At 38.4% G+C, this 23,549-nt stretch overlaps 2 protein-coding genes across 3 annotated transcripts in view; one reads left to right on the top strand and one right to left on the bottom strand.

Moving 5' to 3' along the window:
• The window catches only part of GTF3C6 (general transcription factor IIIC subunit 6), a 1,097,326-nt gene that overhangs the window by 544,262 nt on the left and 529,515 nt on the right, over positions 1 to 23,549 (top strand). The window lies entirely within an intron of this gene.
• Positions 1 to 23,549, bottom strand: part of SLC22A16 (solute carrier family 22 member 16) — a 52,502-nt gene that overhangs the window by 20,650 nt on the left and 8,303 nt on the right. For both annotated transcript variants that reach the window (XM_050789048.1, XM_050789049.1), the window contains exons 2-3: positions 11,419 to 11,898; positions 1,473 to 1,590 (exon numbers count right to left, since the gene is read on the bottom strand). In XM_050789048.1, the coding sequence (XP_050645005.1) occupies positions 1,473 to 1,590; positions 11,419 to 11,898 (598 nt within the window). The remainder of the gene's footprint in view (positions 1 to 1,472; positions 1,591 to 11,418; positions 11,899 to 23,549) is intronic.

Below are 23,549 nucleotides of genomic sequence, written 5' to 3'. Positions count from 1 at the left end.
TTTCCTACTAGACTTACTGAGACAGCTGAGTCTGGTTTACTTAGCATTACACTCTGTGGGCAGATCAGTAAATGCGTTAAGTAATTGAATCTGCCTGCATCTCCCATCCTCAGAATTCTACCACAAATCCACTTCCCATGAACATAAAAGGAAATAGTCACAGAAAATTAAGGCCACATTTCACAGATGTATTCTGTGGGTGTGGCCTTGTTTCCTTGGGTCTGGAAACCAACACATGGTATTTTGCAAGACTGAAACAGATATTTTCAGAAATATCCTCTTAAGTCTTCCAAAAGATGACCTTTATACTTTCTCAGTACCTGTGCCTTTGTGGAACCTTCAGTCCCACCAGAAGGTTTCTCTCATGAAATCTCACTGTACAGTCACAGAGTTATGTCCTCTGTGGAAACAGAACTACTGGTTGCTATCTTGTATTTAAAACTCTTTACATTCCTAAATATATGTATTTATTTTTTGATGAGGTACAACATCTTCTAGTCTCCTAGATTTATCTTTATGCATTTCCCTTATCCTTGGCCATCTGTACGGTTTGCTAGAAACCCTTTCTATCCATCAAAAAAGACTCCAAAACTGACACCCCATCTTGTTCTCTGAGGGGGTGCAGAGAGATTGAAGCCCTTTGCTTCTCTCTGGACCCTCAGACCATCCAACCTGCTGCTCTGCGTTTAGGAAGATCACAAGCTCCTCCTCCAGATGGAAACTTCCCTCTATTATCCTAGATCAGTGATTTCCAACCGAAAATCGCCGCTGCTGTTGTTTGATAGTTAGAAATCTATCTGGAAGCCTCATTGAGCATGGAAACAGCTTCCTTGCTGGCCAGTCCATTTCTAGTAACAGTTACCATTGTAACCAGGTGCTGTACTGTGGTTGTTTATAATTAATCTCCCTGAATCCTAAGAATAATAATAATAACATGGACAGTTTACAGACTACAACCTAAGGTTCAAAGAGGATAATGAGTGTGCTCAAAGTCATACAATTAACAAGCCAATATATGACAAAGCTGGTATTCAAGCTCATGCCCTTTCCACTAAACTCCTGTTTTTGGTAACATAAGGACTTAATGCCTTCCTGTTTTCATTCTTCTTGTACATTATACAAGTGACTTTAACCACACACCTTAAGTGTCTGTTTGTTCAAGTGAACAGGCCCTAACTAGACCAATATAATTACTCAGAAATAAAATAATGCCTCAGTAATTGTGAGATGTGGACCACATGCCCGACACAGAGGCAAACACACTTCTGCCTAGCCAGCAACAATTTTTCACTTTAATGAGTTCCATTCTAAACATAAGGCATTGGTATACTGTAGACAGATTTCTGCAGTGGAGTGGACAAAGATTAGTCCTTGATCTCGCTCACTAGACCTTAAATGAGCAAAATGAAGAGAGTTAAGATTTCCTATGAAAATACTGCAGTGGAATTAAAGAGGTAAAAAACACAACTCACCATGGCAAGAAAAAAGCGTGCAGCCATGAAGGTGTAATAATCAACTGCAAACGCCGCTGCTATTCCAAACAAAAACATGCCACTGCTTGTGGCCCATAAGACCACCCGGCGTCCTAGCCTGAAAAATAAGAGTCACACAGTGGAAGGTAGAGTTGTAACAGTTTAAACATCCACTCCAATTCATAAAAGATAAGCTTACCCATATACCTTGAATAGCTTATGTATTGGTTGTTTTTCTTTTATTTATTTTGAGCAAAACATAAGTTCCATGGCTTCTTTAAAAAACCAGCTGTTCAGTGGAGAGACCTCTACCTGAGTTGCTAATATACATACCTGATCACTCTGAGTCATCCCCGCAGGACCCCTTAACCTGGGATTGGGTGAAGAGAGAGGAGAATTTGTCCTCTCCCTTCCAGGACTTTGGCTGCCTGTGGGATCATCTTCCCTGCCAGGCTGGTTCTGTCCACCAAGGCTATGACAGCTCTTGCCAAGCCCCTCTAAAAACAGAGGCCTTCCTACCTTCTACTTCTAGAATAATGTGCTTACTTGCCCTATCTTTTCATAATTGATAGAGGCATCTCTTTGTTTAAAAAACAAATACTATTTCTGACAGATTTTTAAATTGTGATATAATTCAAATGCCATAAAATTCAACCTTTTAAAGTAGACAACTTGGTGGTTTTTAGTATATTTGCAAGGTTGTGCAACCATCATCACTCTTTAATTCCAGAATACATTCATCCCTCCCAAAAGAAACTCTGTGCCAGGGAGCTGCCACTCCCTATTCCCTTCTCCCTCCAGTCCCTGACAACCACTCATCTACCTTCTGTCTCCATAGATTTGTCTGTTCTGGACATTTCCCATAAATGGAGTCAAACAATATGTGGCCTTTTGTGTCTGGCTTCTTTTCCCTAGCATTGGGGTTTCCAGCTTCATCTGTGTTGTAGCATGTATCAGCACTTCATTCCTTTTTTCTCTCTGAGTAGCACCATTCTACAGATATGCCACATTTATCTATTCATCAGTTGATCGCTCATTTTCCTCTTCTTGGCTATTACGAATAATGCTGCTCTGAACATTTATGAACAAGATTTTGTTTGAACTTATGTTTTCAATTCTCTTGGGTATATACCTAGTAGTTAAATTCCTACTACTGTATATGATAGTCATACGGTAACTCTGTATGTAACATTTTGAGGAACTGCCAAGCTGGTTTCCAAGATGGTCACCCCATTTTTCCATTCCCACCAGCAATGTATGAGCATTTCGATCTCTCTGCATTCTCCCCACTACTTGTTAGTGTCTGCCTTTTTCATTATAGCCATCCCAGTGGCTGTGAAGTAGTATCTGATTGTGGTTTTTATTTACAATTCCCTAATGATTAATGATGTTGAGCATCTTTTCAAGTGCGTATTGGCTATTTGCATATATTCTTTAGAGAAATGTTTATCCAAATTCTTTGCCCATTTTTGAATTAGTCTATTGCTTTTTTAATATTGAGTTGTAAGGCTCTTTACATATTCTGGATACTAGGCCGTTATCAGATATATAATTTGTGAATATTTTCCACCTATGGGTTGTCTCTGACAAATTGTTTAAGGCAAAAGGATATTGTCTGGAGATTACAACCAACAGATTTGCTTGGTGCAGCAGAGGATATGCAAATAAACAAGAAACCGTCATCTTCTTCACACTTCAGCCTTCTTTGCTTCTTTGCACATTAGTGGGGATTATTGGCCCTATATATGAATGTTCCCCAATTCAATTTTAGCCCTGAATGCCACCTACAACTATTTTTACCTATCACTGCCTGACCTTCTCTCCCACCTCCAGTGTATTCTCTCTCAGTAGATGAATGGCCATCTCCTGCAGGGAACAGAAACCATCAGAGAGGAAGCCCCACAACTTCCTGCTCTGTCCACTTACCAACACGAACTGCATTTGCATTCAGCCTTCTCTTCCTGCCTCTCTGAAGACACATGCCCCTTTCTCTCCAAATATCATTTTGCAATCTCTGTATTGGATTGTGCCTCTTCCCACTTCCTCTGAAACCCATCACTTCTTTTTCCTTTGTTTTTCCCTCTCCTTTGACTTCTTCCATTCAGTTTTCATCACCTCCAACCAAAGACAAGAATCTTCTCTTGACTCCATTGCTCCTTTAGCCACCTTGCATTTCCTCCCTTGACAGATTTATTGGAAGGGAATATTTCTTTCCTCAACTCCTACTTGTTTCCTCAGCCAATGATGACCAGGTGCAACCAGCTTTTCTGAGCTCACTTTGCAGTCACCAGGGACCTGCACGTTGCCTCTCCTGGTCCTTTCTGGCTGTCCTCTCTAGTGCCACTGACTGTGCCTACCCTTGGCTTGCGAAATATCCCACTCATCTGGTTCAGCTTGTACCTCCTTGATGACCCACCTGCCTCAATGCTGGCACTCCCTAAAGTCCTCTGCTGCACACTCTGCCCTTGCAATTTCATCCACTTCCCTGGCTTGGATTCCTAAGTATAGGCTATTAACTCCCCACCCACCATCTGGCCCCAGTTGCTCTTCTCCACTTTAATGTCCTGTAGAGCTGCAATCTCTTATTGCTGTTGTAATTGGTATTAACTTTGAATACATCTTCACTTTGTTTTTCTTAATATAGGGATAGGACAAGCTCATTGGAATATATCCAAATGTGTTCCCTTCTCTTCTAAAGCTGCTCTCTCCTTAGTATGTCCTGAACTGGTTAGCAAAATCCCCTTCCATCAGGCTTCTAAACCTTAATACATTCCTCCGCACCCTCCTGCATATTGGTCATCAAATTTTGTCAGTTTAGAAATGCCTCCCAAATATGTCTTCATCTTTTCCTCCCTGTTTTTCCCGTTTTCACTCAAGTCTTCACCATTTCTTACATAATTCATCCCAATAGCTTCCCAGCTGGTCTTCCTAACCGCACACCAGTACACCTCCCACACTTCCTAGAAATGAAATAATCCCCATCGTGGTTTTGTCTCTTGTCATTTCCTTTAACAATCTGCCCTTCTCTACTTCTGCCACACTGACTTTCCCACAATTCTCTGAACATGCCAGGTTGTTTCATGACACAAAGCTATTCCTTTCCCTTGGGGGCCTTCTCTATCTGACAACTTCCATTGATCATCCCTTGGGGTCTCATAGCAGAAATTCAGAAATAGTGTGATGCAGTAGTTGGGGATGCTGGCCTGGGCTCAAATCCCAGCTCCATCCCTTATTTTCCATGTGAACTTTCTATGCTTCCTCTTCCTTATTGGTTAAAAAAAGGGAGGGGGGGCCGGGCGCGGTGGCTCAAGCCTGTAATCCCAGCACTTTGGGAGGCCGAGGTGGGCGGATCACGAGGTCAGGAGATCGAGACCATCCTGGCTAACACGGTGAAACCCCGTCTCTACTAAAAAATACAAAAAATTAGCCGGGCGAGGTGGCGGGTGCCTGTAGTCCCAGCTACTCGGGAGGCTGAGGCAGGAAAATGGCGTCAACCCGGGGGGGCGGAGCTTGCAGTGAGCCGAGATCGCGCCACAGCACTCCAGCCTGGGGCACAGAGCAAGACTCCGTCTCAAAAAAAAAAAAAAAAAAAAAGGGAGGGGACAATAGTGTCTATCTCTCAGACTTCTTTAAATAATTAAATGAGATGATATATAAGACATTTAGAATAGTACCTAGTGTATAATAAAGTGTTCATAAATGTGAGTTTTTATTATTTTAAAAGCATTTACTGGCTGGGCACCGTGGCTCATGCCTATAATCCCAGCAATTTGGGAGGCCAAGGCAGGCAGATCACTTGAGGTCAGGAGTTCAAGACCAGCTTGGCCAACATGGTGAAACCCCTATTCTACTAAAAATACAAAAATTAGCCAGGTGTGGTGGCACATGCCTGTAGTCCCAGCTACTCGGGAGGCTGGGGCAGGAGAATCACTTGAATCTGAGAGGCAGAGATTGCAGTAATCCAAGATCACACCACTGCACACCAGCCTGGGCAACAGAGCTAGACTCCTTCTCAAAAAGAAAAGAAAAAGAAAAAGAAAAGCATTTACCACATTTCATTGAAATTACCTGTTTAAAAGTCTATATTCTCCACTGTTAGCGCCTTAAGGGTGGGATCAGATCTTATTTCTTTGATTTTTTATTATAATATTTTATACATATATAACAATGCATAAAATATATACAACTTCAAGAATAATAAAAAGTCAAATGTCTAGAAATCACAACCCAAGGCAAGAAAGAGATGATTGCCAGCCTCCTGATAGCTTCTTGCAACTCTCTTGTGACTACAAATCCCCTTCCCCTTTCTAGGAGGAAACATTTTTCTAATTTTGGTGACAATCTCTTGTTTTTTGTTTCACTTTACAACTTTTATAAGCAATGCTAAACAATACAGGTTACTGTTTATAAACAGTATAGGTTAGTTTTGCTATTATGATTTTAAATTTTCTATAACAGGATAATACCACATGTATTATTTTGTGACTTGCTTCCTTTACCAAACATTATGTATAGGAGATTCATCTATGTTGTTTCATGTAGCTGTGGCTCATTCATTTTTATGCCTACATATCCTACTGTAAGAATATATTATAATACATGTGTCCATGAGACGACTGAAAGGCATCTGGGTTGTTCAGAGTGCAGGGCTGTTAGGAACAATGTTGTGGGAGCACTTTTATGCATGTACCTCTGTGGACCTTTGCAAGAGCATGCTCAGGGTATATGCCCCAGAGCATGTGCCTGTGCACATCACCAACTCTATATAATACCAAATCAGTCTTCAAGGTTAACCCAACTTGGATTCTTAATTTGCATTCACACCAGCAGGATGAGAGATCCTATTACTCCATGTCCTCGCCAACACTTAGCATTACAAAACTTTTGACTTCTGACAACTGGTCAAAAGTAAATGGTGTGATTATATATCACTGACAGTTCATCTTTTCATTAGCCATTTGGATTTTCTTTTCTATGAAGTGACTTAAAATCTTTTTCCCATTTTTCTATTGGGTTGTCTTTTTCCCATTGATGTAAGCAACAATCCTTGATTATTCTGGACACTAATAATTTAGTTATATGTAAAGCAAATATTTTCTCTCTCTTGTGTGTGCACATTCATATCTTTCCTCTTTTAATGGTGTCTTTTGGTGGGCAAAAATTCTTGTAACGAAGTCAAATTTATCCCTCTTTTCTTTCATAGTCAATGCTTTTTGTGTTTTAAAAAATCATCCTTCCTTCCATTACGTTCTGAAAATATTCTCCTAAACTATTTTCCTAAATTTGTATAGTTTTACTTTTTCACATATGCACATTTAGTCCTTCTGGAACTGCTATTGTACTGTAAAATGTTAGAAAATGAATCCAATTGTATTTCCTTCTATATGGCTAGACATCTTTCCCAGCACCACTTATTGATTGATCCTTTTCCTGTTAATATACAATGCCTTATGTGTCTATACTTAGGTTTATGAATGCACAAGTCTATTCCAGGAGCCTCTGAAGGAGCCTCAATCTGTTTGTCTAGTGATATATCTATTTACTTCAATGATCTGATTCTTAAAGTTTATAATTTTCTCCACAGAGGGCCTTCCTCACTTTTTGCTATATTTAACCATTTATATTTCATATTTTTAGGCTTCTGCAATGACATTTTAAAAAATTTTTTATTTGTTACTGGTATATAGAAATATAATTAATTTTAAATGCTCATTAATTCTAACAACTCATATGTAGGACTTTTTCATACAAAATTGTAATGACTACAAATAATGACTTTTTATTTCTCCTTTCCAATCATTATTTCTTCCTTGCTTCCTTTCCTTCTCCCTCTTTCTCTCTCTTTTTCCTTATAGCACTGGCTAGACTATCCAATACAATGCTAAGTAGAAGACGTATTTCATACATCCTTGTCTGTTCCTAATTTCAAAGGAAAAGTTTTTAACATTTCAGAATTAAGAGCTGGGTGCAGTAGTGCATGCCTGTAATCCCATCTATTTGGGAGGGCTGAGGCAGGAGAATTGTTTGAGCCCAGGAGTTCAAGAACAGCCTTGGCAACATAGCAAAACCCTGTCTAAAAAAAAAAAAAAAAAAAAAAAAAAAAAAAAAAAAAAAAAAACAAAGAAAGAAAGAAAAAAGAAATTAATTAATATTTTAAACTTCACAATTAGGATATTCATGGTAAACCTTATTGTAGAAAACTTTTATCAGGTTAAAGGCATTCTTCTACTTTCAGTTTTTATCATGAATGGATTTTGAAATTAATCAAATGCTTTTCCTATAAGTATTGAGTTGATCGTATGAATTTTGTTCTCTAATATGTTAATGTGGTAAACACCATTGATTAATTTCTAATATTAAATAAATTTCAGATCTTTTCCCTTTTCAGCCTCCATGAATTTTAATCTCTCATATTTCCCACCTCTTTGTCTCTCTGAGCTTTAATATTGATAACTTTTTCTGAGTTATCATCCATTTCATGGATTTTTTTGTAGCTGTGCGAGACAGGTTGTTAAAACTATCCAGGTGATTTATTATTCACCTATTTCACTTTTTATCTGTACATGTCCTAGGTATTCTTCAATTTTATGTCAGTTTTAATACAATGTCCAGTTTTCATCAATATTTTTAAGCTTGTCTTCTATTTCTTTAAAAATAGTTATTTATGCCTGATAATTCTAGCATTTGAAGTTTTTGTGCAGAAGTCTGCTTCTGCTGCCAATTGTTTCTGCTGATTCTCACTCATGGTCCCTTTTAACCATGTGTTTTTGTTTTCACTGAGCTACTTATTCACCTTGAAAAATAATTTATGAGAATCCTCTCAAGCCCAAGATGAGGGTAAACAAAGAGTATTAAATTTTATTTTACTCTAAGTTAATACATTAATCTGTACTGTTTAAGGGCTGCTGGCAAAAACACAAGATGGTTGGGTCAGAAACAAAGAACTTCATTACTTACTTCATTAGCAAGCAGCAGGGCAGCAGCATCTTTGTCTCAGTTCCTCTAATCCCCAAGTCCCACAATAAACCAGATGACACTTCACAGATAGTGGGTTGAATTAGAGAGGGGGAACACTGCATGTGGGGAATTCACTGGTTTTGTAGCAAGCAGTTAGGAAGCCTACTCTTTGGGGCAGAGAGGGGACATTATCTCATCATATCAGTTAATTTTATGTTGCTATAAAAGAACACCTGATATTGGATAATTTATAAAGAAAAGAGGTTTATTTAGCTCATAGTTCTGCAGGCTGGGAAGATCAAGGGTACTGGCTTCCTGCAAGGGCTTTCATGCTACATCACAACACGGCAGAGAAGGTCAAAGGTAAAGCAGACACATGTAAACAGGGAGAAACCTGAGGGGCGTCCTCACTTTAAAACAATCCACTCTTGCAGGAACTAATCAATTCCTGTGAGAATTAATCCAGTCTTGTGACAGCCAGAACTCATTCACTCACTGCCATGAGAACAGCACCAATGCATTCATGAGGGATTCGCCCCATAGCCCAAACACCTCCCACTAGGCCTCACCTCCCAACACCGCCACACTGGAGATCACATTTCAACATGAGCTTTGGTGGGAACAGACAAATCATATCTAAACCATAGCACTCATCTTTTAAGGTACTGGCTGCATAGACAGCTCTGAGAAATGACCCAGAGAAAAAAGTGGTCAGGGACTTGCCATCTTGGCACATCCAGCAAGAAGTGTAGAAGACTACAAGAAGTGCAAGGAGCTGCCTCTTTCAACGAGTTCCGCTGAGAGAATACAGACACGGGGAGTCATGGACCATGTCAAACCGATTTTTTAGCTTACGGTTTTTCTGGAGCTCCCAAGTCATTTGAATTCAAGCTACACATCCAAATGAATACCAGTTAACGGTTTGCAAATTCTCAAGGACTTTTAAAAATATACGTCGTGGCTGCTCTGCCTATGGAGTGGCCCTTCTTTATTCCTTTACTTTCTTAATAAACTTGCTTTCATATATATATATTATATACATATATTTCAGTGAAATATATATTTTATATATAAATTTTATATATAATTATGTATATAAATATATATTTTATATATATTTCACTGAAATATATGTAATATATTTATATATATTAATATATATTTAATAATAATAATATATATTTACTTATATATTACATATATTTCAGTGAACTATATATATTACATATATTTCAGTGTAATATATATTTATTTATATATTACATATATTTCAGTGAAATATATATTTTATATATAAATTTTATATATAATATATATATATTTTATATTATATATTTGTAATACATATATATTTCAGTGAACTATATATATAATAATATATATTTCATAATAATTAATATATATATATTACATATATTTCAGTGAACTATATATATTACATATATATTTATTTATATATTACATATATTTCCGTGAAATATATGTATAATTTCACTAATATATTTTTATTTATATATTATTATACATATATACATCTCTGCATCTATCAAAGTGATTGTAAGTGTTCAATATATGTCTATATAACTATACCAAGTTCAGACAAAGGAACTAAATTTATTTTCAGTTAATGTATTTTGTACTCTGACCTTGTTATAAGCATTATTTATATTCCATTTTTGTCATACAGCAAATGTATTTTAGTACATTTCATACATGTAGTTGCAAATATTTTGAGTTTCAAGAGTCAAGCAGTGAACACATTTCTACAGAAAAGGCCCAAGTGATAATTTGTGTAACAGCTTGCTGAATGAAAACACTAATACCTAGTACCTTTGAACATACTATGAGCGGTATGGTCCTGCCCATGACAAAGCCCTATGATTTTTCTTTTGACATGTTTATCAGCCCCATTAGACTGGTATATCTCAAGAGCAGGGATTTCCGATCTAAGCTGTTGTCTTTAGCTACTCAATGCCCACCACATGCTTGTAAAATCCACAACTATGGAGACCCAATAAGTTCATCTCTGTGCTTTGGTGTAGTCCATGTTCATACAGCGATAAAAACTTTGTTTATTTTAAGAATTACATATTCATTTTAATGTAAATTTTAAAAATATATGGCCAGGTTATGCTTTGAATGATAGTATTCCCTCCAAAATTCATGTTGAAACTTAATCTCCAGCGCAAGAGTATTAAGAGGGGTGGCCTTGGGAGGTGATAAAGTCACGACAGCAGGGCCCTTAGCACCTTTACTAAAGAGCTCAAGGTTGAAGCGAGCACTCTCTTGCCCTTCCACCCCTTCTTCCATGTGAGGACACTGCATTCATCCCCTCCAGAGGATGCAGCAATAAGGCATCATCTTGAAGCAAACAACAGCCTTCCCCAACAGCAATGCTGCTGGCACCTTATCTTGGGCTTCCCAACTGCCAGAACTATGAGAAATAGTTCTATTTCTATTGTTTGTAAATTACCCAGTCTGTGGTATTTTGTTACAGCAGCACAAAAAGACTAAAAGAGGCTGTTATATCAAGCCCATAATTTTACAGATATACTGCTTAGAATCAGGCTACTCCTATTAAAAAGTAAGTCTATTGAAAGAGAAGAAAATATTCAAAGTATCTATTGAGTGGTTATATGCCCAGGGTACTTTTGTTCTGTATTAACTTTGCAATAATCCTTTGAAGTAAGTGATAATATTTTTTATCACCAGCTAATAGACAAAGATTCTGAAATGCAGGTAAGTTAGGCAATTTGCCTAGGGTTCACAGTTAATAAGTGGTAGAACCAGGATTTGGATCCAGGTATACTGTCTTCAGAGCCTATCCTTATCATTATACATCCCTAAATAATGGATCAGCATAGAGGTAGGAATTTAGACAGGAAGTATAAAAATGACAAGTTTTAAACATAATTCCTTGTCTCCCAAGAAAATCAGATAGGAAAATAAACCCTACACTAATGCAACAATCCTAAATATTTGATTTTACCTGTCAGAAAAGTAGCCAAAAGTCACCGATCCCAGTAGGACTCCAAACATAAATAGGGGCTGGATCAGCATTGCGAGCCATTTTCGGTCACAGACCAGGTTCCACTGGGTCACCGCAGTGCTTTTCCACGTGTTCTGGTCATATATGTAGCCATCCACACAAGGAAACTCTTTCTTACTGCCAGTGTATTCATAGTCCAAACTTGATGTGTTCTCCCTCTTGTTTCTGCTACACCTCGAGAGCTCCCAGATCTCACCATTCTGCAACTGCACCATAACATAATCTTTCTGGCCTGAAGACAACAGGGCCCCGGTGTCCTCCAAACTCCAATTAGAGTGATTGTGGAAAACAACCAAACTCACATTGCCTGGGGGCCTGCAGACATGACGAGGGGTGACTCCCATGAACACGGAAGCCAAGTAGTGAATACCACAAGAGATGTTCTGGAAGGCACATATGAAATAGAGGACTCTCTGGAATCTGCAAGAGAAGAAAAGCTAATTATTATATCTGGTCTATAGGCTGAAAAGGAACATAAGCAAATTCGAAGGGTCTCCACCATGTTTATCTTAACATATATGTAAATGGATAAATACAGAAATAATTATAGATATATTTATATCTGTGAGTTAGAATATATACATATATTACCTAGCTCCATCTACTGAGAAGGCCTAGAAGCAATGACATCCCAATAGCAACAAGCACACCCATTGCCCAGATCTTAGTTTCTAAATACCATTCTCCAGTGAGAGAAGCCAGAAAAAGTGGCTGATTCTAAAGCCAGGACAAGAAAAATACAAAATAAGCCCAGAATATCTTATAATACCAGAAAGTAAGGAAATACTCAAAAAACAAAAGGATAAGGGCATATGAAAGGGGCCCAGGTAGCAATCTGAAAAAGTTCCCAATGGTCAGTTGCAAGCTGAAACAATTTGAGCAACAACATAAATGGCATAATATATCCCAAAGCATAAAATAAATATATATGAATCCATACTGTGTGGTTAATTTTATGTGTTAACTTGACTAGGTTAAGGGAAGCCCAGATAGCTGGCAAAACATTATTTCTGGGTGTGTCTGCGAGAGTATCTCTGGAAGAGATTAGCAGACTAGTAGACTGAGTAGAGAATATCACCCTCACCAGTTGAGGTGGGCATCCTCCAATCGCTTGAGGGCTTCAATAGAACAAAAAGGTGAAGGAAGAGCAAATTTGTTCTCTGCTTGAGCTGGGACATCCATATTCTCCAGCTCTCAAACATCAGAGCTCCTGGTTCTTGGACTTTTGGAATTAGACCAAGGCTTACACCAGGCCTTCAGTCTGGGACTGAATTACACCACTAGGTTTCCTAGTTCTTCAGCTTGCAGACAGCAAGTCATGAGACTTCTTAGCCTTTATAACCATGTGAGCCAATTCCTATAATAAATCTCATATATATGTACGTATGTGTGGTGTTTGTGTGTGTGTGTATGTGTCTGTGTGTGTATCCTATTGGTTCTCTTTCTCTGGAGAAGCTTGACAAATACAATACACCATACTCATATAAATAAATGAATGAAAAAATAAAAGGGAGAGAGGAGACCAATCTTTCTTACATTAGAATTCAATTACTATCTATAGACATTCCTTCTTTCCTGGAAGTAGAGTTTAATTCCCGCAATTTGCTCCTAGAGCGTGGGCTAGGCTTAGCGACTTGTTTCTAAAAAACAAAGCAGGAAAAGAGGAAAAATAGTAACTTTATAGTGGGGAAACCTAGAAACTTGGCAAACACTAATGTCACCAAGTGATGAAGGTTAACATCCCCAGTGACGTCATGTGGATATGCTGTATCCCTGCTATGATCTGATGAGAAGGGCACTTCATCTCTGTTGTTTTCTTTCCAAAAACCATAACCCTAGTTTAATAATTTAAAAAAGACCCCAGATTGGGAGTCATCTATAGGTTATCTGGCCAATACACCTAAAGACTGTCAAGGTCATAAAAAATAAAGAAAGATTGAGAAACTGCTATAGACAATTAAATGTAGTGTGGTGCTCTGGGACCGGATCCTGGAACAGGAAGAGGACACTTGGAAAAACTGGTGAAATTCAAATGAAGTATATAGTTAGTTAATAGTAATGTATTAATATTAGTTTCTTAGTTTTGACAAATATGTTATGGTAATGTAAGATGTTAACAATAGGGGAAACTGGGTGAGGGTCATATGGGGATGCTGTACTATCTGTGTAACTTTTCCATAAATCTAAAATGATCAAAAAATAAAAAGTTTATTTAAAATTTTAAAAAATACAGTCTCCAAATTTATAGACTCAAACCAACAGCGACATATTTTCTGAAATAAAAAATTGCCTCATAAGGACAATTATGCCCACAGGACAACAGGATAGAACAGATAAAATTTGGATTACCCCACAAAATTCCAACCCCTGAAATTAAGAAGCATAGCAGACCTTTGAACAGGTAACTTAATTATTTAGATTGAAAACGGAATCAGTTCAGGCAATCACCAACATTCCCATAAAACCATTAAAATAGAAGGTAGGAGATAGGTCCTGTCAGATCAAACTGAGGTCAAATTGCACCCCTGACACATGCAATCTCCATCACCCTTCTTCCTTTGCAGACCTGCCCACCCCACTGCATCCTGATGCTCCCTCTCACTGGAAGATGCTTCTGACTATCCCTCAGCTCAGCAGTTCCCACACTTTTTGGTCTCAGGAGCCTCTATATTTTTACAAATTTTGAAGATTCCAAAAGGCCTTTCTTTATGTGGATCATATTTATCTCCATTTATGTATTAGAAATTAAAATGGAGAAGGAGAGGAGGAAAGAGAGCCAGGATCTTCCAGGGAGCCCAAAGTTAGAAGCTGGGGCAGAGAAAAGGAAAACAGAAAGAATCTGGCACAGACTGACCCCTGAGGAGCCTGGAGTCTTACAGAAAGGGTAGATAGGTGTGCATCCCTTCTCACCTCACCCCCATAACAAACTGCTGAATACCAAATTGTGGGAGAGCCCCGTCTGCCTTCATGACCCTGGGCAATGCTGTCAGTGGTGAATTGGGAACTTCCTGAGAATAGAATACCAGGTGACCAACTCAGGCAGGTGTGCTGGCACTCCCCTCAGGCCTGAACTGAGATGGTGGGCACCATACTGGTTGTGCACCTGTTCTGAGCCACCGCCCTGCCCAAGCAACCTCAGCCTTTGTGATGTTGTATCACCAGATACCCCAGAAACATACCCCACAATCACTCTGACTTTGGCAACCATGGGGGACTGGCAGGACCCGGGGAGCTGCAGGAACCCCAGAAATCTAGCCCTCAGTGCAGGTTGCTTCTAGGGGAGCAGGGAGCACAGCCCACCAAAGTGCTCCTTGGGACAAAGGAAATGCAGGGACAGCACCAATTTCTGAAAGGGGCAGTAGTAGTAGCTTGGAAGGGACATGGAGAGGGGACTATTTCCTACTCCACCCATTCACTGTTGTAGATGCAGCAGAAACTTTCCCTGCTGGGAGCTGGCACTCATGCAATTGAAGAAAGGCTTTCTAGCACTTTTCACAGTGGCTGCATCCCCACTGAAAGTGAGGTGGTACTGCCTCGTCTTTCAGAAAAAACAGGGCCCATCTCCCGCTCCCTACACAAAGTAGCAATGTCCCTGCAATAGAGGACAGACAAGTCACAGAGCTGACTGTTCTGGACTGGGAAAAGAGGCTCTGACCCAAGGCCATTTTGGTGGTAGCCACAATAGAAACATTCTCACAGACCTCAGGAGTGGCCAGGAGCCAAAGGACAGTGTTTATATGAACTGAGGGTTACAAGTGCTGTGAAAGGGACATGATAGGTAGTGAATCATGTTCCTGCCTGCCCAGGATGAGGAACTGGTGCAGCCCCCTGCTGGCCCCTACCCCTAAGACCTCAGCACACCCATCAAGGCAGGGGTTTCCACTCACCATCAGATGACCTGAGGGTGAGCTAGCTCTTCTTACCCTTAAGCGACACTTACTGGACTAGAGACTGAACTGCATCATCAAACAAAAAACCTGCTGTCAGAAGAGTGCAGTGCTAGTATATGAGATAAGCTTCTTGAGACCTCCACACTCCTAGCCCTACAGAAGATACTGTGTCAGCTCATACACCCTACACATCACTACAACAAGCAGTATCTGGGAAAGCAACCACACAAATGATATCCATAACCAAGGAACCCATAGAGACCCTTGGTCCCCTGAAAGCCCCCAGAAACAAAGCCAAACAATCATACACAATATATACTACAGCCACACCCTCAAGGGAAAAAAGAATACAAACTTTAAAAGTCTCATTCAAATGTTGGCAAATTAAAAAATAGGAAGCAAACAGCTCATTTTGTCCATTTTCACACTGTTGATAGAGACATACCAAGACTGGGCAATTTACAAAAGAAAGAGGTTTATTCGACTTACAGTTCCACAAGGCTGGGGAGGTCTCACAATCACGGCAGAAGGCAAGGAGGAGCAAGTCACATCTTATGTGGATGACAGCAGGCAAAGAGAGAGTTTGTGCAAAGAAACTCCCATTTTTAAAACTATCAGATCTTGTGAGACACATTTACTATCATAAGAACAGCATGGGAAATACCTGCCCCCATGATTCAGTCATCTCCCACCATGTGCCTCCCACAACACATGGGAATTATGGGAGTTAAAAGATGAGATTTAGGTGGAACACAGAACCAAACTATACCAAGCTCCTTCAGATGAGAAAGAATCAGCATAAAAACTCTGGCTATCCAAAAAGACAAAGTGTTTTGACACCTCCAAAGGATCACACTAGCTCTCTAGCAATGGATCTTGACTAAAATGAAAATTCTGAAATGACAGATAAAGGATTCAAAATATGGATTGTAAGAAAGCTCACTGAGATGCAAAAGAAAGTTGAAAATCAACCCCCAAAAACTTAGGATATGAAAGATAAGATAGATATATTAAACTTTAACTATAGTAAAAGACTAGACCAAGCAGAAAAGATAATTTCAGAGCTTGCAGACCACTCTTTCTGTTTAAACAAGTAAAACAAAAATACAGAAAAAAGAATTCTTTTAATGAACAAAGTCTTTGAGAAATATGCAATTATGTAAAGGGATCAAATGTATAATTTATATGTAATCCTGAGAGAGAAGAAGAAAAAGTAAACAATTATATTTAAGAGAATAATTCAGGAAAATTTCCTTGATCTTGCTATAGAAGTAGACATTCAGATGCAAGAAATTCAGAGAATATCTGGGAGATGCTATAAAAGATGAATGTCACCAAGGCATAGAGTCATCATACTATCCAAGTTTAATACTAAAGAAAAAAATCTTGAAGGCATCTGGAGGGAAGCATCAGATCACCCATAAAAGAAATCCTATCAGACTAATGACACTTCTCAGTGGAAATCTTACAAGCCAGAACAGATTGGGGGCCTAGGGGGCCTATTTTTAGCTTTCTTAAAGAAAAAAAAAAAAAATCCCAAAGGCCGAGGTGGGCGGATCACGAGGTCAGGAGATCGAGACCATCCTGTAACACGGTTCTCTACTGCAAAAAATAGCCGGGCGAGGCGGCGGGCGCCTGTAGTCCCAGCTAAGGCTGAGCAGGAGAATGGCGTGAGGAGAAGCTTAGTGAGCCGAGTCGCGCCATTGCACTCCAGCCTGGGCGACTAAGCGAGACTCTGTCTCAAAAAAAAAAAAAAAAAAAAAAGCCTGCCAAAAATGTTTTATCCTGCCAAATAAGCCTCATAAAGCAAGGAGAAATAAAGTATTTCCCAGACAAGCAAACTCTAAGGGAATTAATCACCACTTGACCAGTTCTATAAGAAATGCTTAAAGAAGTTATAACCATGGAAATGAAAGGACAATACTTGCCACCATAAAATCACATATAAGTACAAAGTTCACAGATCCCATAAAGCAATTACACAATTGAGACTACAGAGCAACTAGCTAACAAAACTCTGACGGGAACAAAACCTCACATATTATTATTAACCTTAAATTTAAACAGCCTCAATGTTCCACTTAGAGGATATAGTTCAGCAAAATGGATTTTTTTTAAAAAAAGACCCAACAATCTGCTACCTACAAGAGACCACCTAATATGTAAAGATACCCATAGCCTAAAGTAAAGGGGTGTAAAAAGATGTGTCATGCAAATAGAAAACAAGAAGGAGCAGGAGTTGCTCTTTTTATATGAGATAAAACAGTCTCTAAAGTAACAACAGTTAAAAAGACAAAGAATAGCATTATCTAATGATACAGGGTCTAATTCAACAAAAAGATTTAACTATCCTAAATATATATGCACCCAGTATCAGAGCACCCAGATTTATAAAACAAATACTACTAGACTTACAAAAAGAGATAGACAGTCATATAAAAGAGTCATATAAAAGGAACTTCAATACCATATTGACACGAATAAGCTGTCAATGATGACAGATCATTGAGCTTGATCTGTTGCTTTGATTATGCAAACTTGACCAAATGGACTAAGAGACGCCTACAGAACATTCCATCCAACAACCACAGAATATATATTTTTCTCATCTGTGCATAAAACATTCTCTAAAATTCACCATATGCTTGCCCACAAAGCAAGTCTCAATAAATGCAAAAAAAAAAAAAAAAAAAAGAAAAGAAAAGGTCAAAATCACATCAGGATCTTCCTGGACCACAGTGGAATAAAATTAGAAATCAATACCAAGAGGAACCCTCAAAACCACAGAAGTACATGGAAATTAAACAACTCACTCTTGAATGACTTTTGGGTTAACCATAAAATAAAGGCAGAAATTAAAAAAATGTTTTGAAAATGAATGAAAACAGACACAACATACCAAAACCTCTGGGATACAGCAAAAGCAGTGCTAAGAGGAAAGCTTATAGCATTAATTGCTTAAATCAAAAAGACAGATCTCAAATTAACAAGCTAATGCCACACCTCAAGGAACTAGAAAATCAAGAACAAACCAAACATGAAACTAGCAGAAGAAAAGAATAACAAAGATCAGAGCAGATTTGATCTCAGTTAAATTGAAACCAAAAAAATCATACAAAGGATCAACAAAACACAAAGTTGGTTCTCTGAAAAGATAAACAAAACTGTTAGATGGCTAGCTAGATTAACAAAGAAAAAGAGAAGATTCAGATAAGCACAATCGGAAATGATCAAAGTAACATTACAACTGATAACACAGAAACACAAAGGATCATCAGAGACTACTATGAACATCTCTAAGTGCACACACTAGAAAACCCAGAGTACATGAATAAATTCCTGGAAGCATACAACCCCTCAAGAGAAATAGAAATTCTGAACAGACCAATAACGAGTAATGAAACTGAATCAGTAACAAAAAATATATAACAACTACGACAAGAAAAGAGCCCAGGACCAGATGGATTCACAGCTGAATTTTATCAGATGTACAAAGAAGAGCTGAAACCAATATTATTGAAACCACTCCAGAAAATTAAGGAAGAGGAATTCCTCCATAAATCATTCTATGAAACCAGTATCATAATGATACCAAAATCTGATAAGAACACAACAAAAAGAAGAAAACTACAGGCCAATATCTCTGATGAACATAGATACAAAAATCCTCAACAAAATACTAACAAACTGAATCCAACAGCACATCAAAAAGATAATCCATCACAATCAGGTGGGTTTTATTTTAGGGATGCCAAGATGGTTCAACATATGCAAGTCAATAAATGTGATTCACCACATAAACAAAATTAAAAACAAGAGACATAAGGTCATCTCAATAAATGCAGAAACAGCATTTGATAAAATCCAACATCACTTCATGATAAAAAAAAAAAAAAAAACCTCAACAAACTAGGCATCAAAGGAACATACCTCCAAATAATAAGAGCTGTATATAACAAACCCAGAGCCAACATTATACTGAATGGGGAAAAGTAAAATGCATTCCTCTTAAGAACTAGAACAAGAGAAGGATTTTGCTCTCACAGCTCCTAAATAGCATAGCACTAGAAATCCTAAACATAGCAATTAGGTAAGAGAAAGAAACAAAAGGTATCCAAATTGAAAAAAAAAAAAAGTGAAATTATCTCTGTTCCCTGACAACATGATTTTATACCTAGAAAAATCCCAAAGATTCCTCCAAAAGACTCCTAGACTTGATAAACAACTTCAGTAAAGTTTCAACAAACAAAATTAATGTACAAAAATCAGTTGCATTTCTACACAACACTCAAGCTGCAAACTAAATCAAAAAGTCAATCCCATTTATTATAGCCACACAAACACACAAAATACCTAGGAATACACTTAACCAAAGAAGTAAAAGACCTCTAAAAGGAGAACTACAAAACACTAATGAAAGAAATCAGAAGTGACACAAAAAATGGAAAAACATCCCATGCTCATGGATTAGAAGAATCGGGCCAGGCGCGGTGGCTCATGCCTATAATCCCAACACTTTGGGAGGCCAAGGCAGGTGGCTCACGAGGTCAGGAGATTGAGACCATCCTGGCTAACATGGTGAAACCCCGTCTCCACTAAAATTACAAAAAATTAGCTGGGTGTGCTGGCAGGCACCTGTAGTCCCAGCTACTCGGGAGGCTGAGGCAGGAGAATTGCTCGAACCTGGGAGGCAGAGGTTGCAGTGAGCGGAGATCGCACCACTGCACTCCAGCCTGGGTGACAGAGCAAGACTCTGTCTCAAAAAAAAAAAAAAAAAAGAAGAATCGATATCATTTAAATGACCATACTGCCCAAGGCAATCTACAAATTCAATGCAATTCCTATAGAGTTAGCATTGTTTTTAACAGAATTAGAAAAAACTATTCTAAAATTCACATGGAACCACAAAAGAGCCCAAATAGCCACAGCAATCCTAGGCAAAAAGAGCCAGGCCAGAGGCATCACATTATCTGACTTCAAACTATACTACAAGGCTATAGTAACCAAACCAGCATGGAACTGGTTCACAAATAGACACACAGGCGGATGGAACAAAATAGAGAATCCATAAATAGAGCCACACGCCTACAAGCAACTGACCATCAACACAATCAACAAAAATAAGCAATGGGAAAAGGACTCCCTATTCAATAAATGGTGCTGGGAAAACTGGCTAGCTACATGCAGAAGAATGAAACTGGATACCTATCTCTCACCATGTGCAAAAATTAACTAAGGTTGAATTAAAGGCCTAAATGTAAGACCTGACACTCTAAAAGCACTAGAAGAAAACCTAGGAAAAACTCTTCCGGACATTAGCTGAGGCAAAGAATTTATGACCAAGTCCTCAAAGGCAAATGCAACAAAACCAAAAATAGACAAATGGGAATTAATTCAACTAAAAAGCTTCTGCATAGCAAAAGAAACAATCGATAGAGTATATAACCTACAGAATGGGAAAAATATTTGCAAACCAAACTATGCATCCAACAAAGAGCTAATATCCAGAATCCATAAGGAACTCAAACAAATTAATACAAAAAATAATAATAACCCTATTAAAAAGTGGGCAAAGGACATAAACAGACACTTTCCAAAAGAAGACATACAAGCAGCCAACAAACAGGAAAAAAATGCTCAGTATCACTAATCATGAAAGAAATGCAAATTAAAGCCACAATGAGATATCATCTCATACCATTCAGAATAGTTATTATTAAAATGTCAAAAATAACAGATATTGGTGAGGCTGTGGAGAAAAGGGAACACTTATACACTCTTAGCAGGAATATAAATTAGTACAACCCCTATGGAAAACATTATCAAGATTTCTCAAACAACCAAAAATAGAACTACCATTTGATACAGCAATCCCATTACTGGTTATTTACCCAAAGGAAAAGAAATCATTATATCAAAAAGATCCCTGCCCTTGTCTGTTTATCACAGCATTATTCACAATTACAAAGTCAAAGAATCAACCTAAGTGTCCATCAATGGTTAACTGGATAAAGAAAATGTGGCATATATACACACCATGGAACACTATGCAGCCATAAAAAAGAATGAAATCATATCCTTTGCAGTAACATGGATGGAGCTGGAAACGACTATCCTACGTGAAATAACTCAGAAACAGAAAACTAAATATCACATGTTCTCACTTATAAGTGGGAGCTAAACCATAGGTACACATAGACATAAAGATGGAAATAATAGATACTGGGGACTCCAAAAGAAGAAAGAGAGGGAACAGGGATGAGGGTTGAAAAATTACCTATTGGGTACAATGTTCACTATTTGGATGATGGGTTCACTAGAAGCCCAGACCACACCATTACACAATATACCCATTTAACAAACCCACACATGTACCCTTGAATCTAAAATGAAATAAAATAACAAAAATAAAAATAAATGCAATTCCTAAGGCAAAAGAAAAAGGGCTGGAAATGGAGAAATTTTTAAATGCTTAGTAATTCATTAAATTTAATAAATTCACTAGATATTAACATTAAATAACATATAGTTATAGTGTTCCAAACAAAATGAAACAAAATTAGTAAGAATAGTGGCACTGTTCCACAGTTAATACTTGCATTAATAGAAGACAGCTGGTTTCTCATGTCTGTGTCTGCATTCAATCTGATGTGTTATTACACATCACCTAGTCTCTGGAAAACTCTGCTGTACTTTCATGAGAGAATGAGAGTTTTTTAAAAGACAGCTAATATCTTAGTATTGCTAGGCAAAAAGTTTTGCCCTTGCAGACTTCAAAGACCTACAAGAACTCTCACGTTTTGAGACCTACTGGTCTAGCCTGTTCCTCTCATACTCCTTTCTCTCCACGTTTTTTTTTTTCCCTCCAACCTAAATACCGATTATCAGTCTCTTTATCCTTCACTGACAGCTTCTCTCAGTCCTGTCTTTTTAATTGCTTCCCCCTTTCCCATTCTCGCTCATTTATGCATTTTCTTTTTTTTTTTTTTTTTTTTTTTTTTTTTTGAGACGGAGTCTTGCTCTGTCGCCCAGGCTGGAGTGCAGTGGCCGGATCTCAGCTCACTGCAAGCTCCGCCTCCCGGGTTCACACCATTCTCCTGCCTCAGCCTCCGGAGTAGCTGGGACTACAGGCGCCTGTCACCTCGCCCGGCTAGTTTTTTTGTGTGTATTTTTTAGTAGAGATGGGGTTTCACCATGTTAGCCAGGATGGTCTCGATCTCCTGACCTTGTGATCCACCCGTTCACCGCGCCCGGCCCTCATTTATGCATTTTCTAGTCCCCATTTTTCCTTCTCTTCTATGAACACAATATGCAGCTGAAGTACCGTTCTGTTATTTATGTTGATTTTTTTAAAGAACACCAGGTGAATGTTTTCTATTTCTCTACCAAACAACAACAGAAGTCCTACAAAAGGTTGAGCTAAAGTCTCATCAGAGCAGAAACTGTGGTTCAGTCACTTTCGTATCTCCCATAGCACCCAGCACAGTGTGTAGTGCAGTGGCTATAGCATGCTAGAGAATACCTTGGGCTGAAAATGAACAGCGCTGAAATTGACTCATGCTCAGTACCCTGGTAAAGAGAGATGTTCAATAGGCCAGTGTATCCAAAAATTTAGCCTGGGTGTCCCATCAGTTAAATTTTTAAAAGTGTGTGTGTGCACAGATGTGCATGTCGACATATAAAGTGAACATATGTACACACACATATTCATATAATGCTAAATTAACATATTATGTATATGGAAATATAAACTTCCATTTGTATGTATTGACTTTTATACACACATTCATATATAAAATGAGTGTTTTTTTGGTGGCACTCCAAGGGATCATCTCTACCCCCCACTGGTGAACACACCCTGCTTTGGAGACTATCGCAACCTAGTGACCTCTCCAAGTCCTCACAGATAACCCAGGCTGGCATGTAGCCACCACTCCTCACTTATCATAGAACCTCATGTAGATAAATAATAGGTTGAATGGAATTAATTTCAAGTCTTGTGGCTATCAGGACACCACAGGCTGGTCATGTTGGCCACAGTTTCAAAACTGAACTCTATCTGTGACACTGGCCCTGGTAGCTAGCTAGTCCACAAAAGAAAAATACAAAGCAAAATGCAGGTGGGAAGTAAGTAGTGTTCTTCTAGCTCCAGGATGAGAGAGAACACACTAATTCCTATTC

This window comes from Macaca thibetana, chromosome 4 (assembly GCF_024542745.1).
Source record: "Macaca thibetana thibetana isolate TM-01 chromosome 4, ASM2454274v1, whole genome shotgun sequence".
Classification (NCBI taxonomy): domain Eukaryota; kingdom Metazoa; phylum Chordata; class Mammalia; order Primates; family Cercopithecidae; genus Macaca; species Macaca thibetana.
This window is presented reverse-complemented; position numbering and strand designations above follow the sequence as displayed.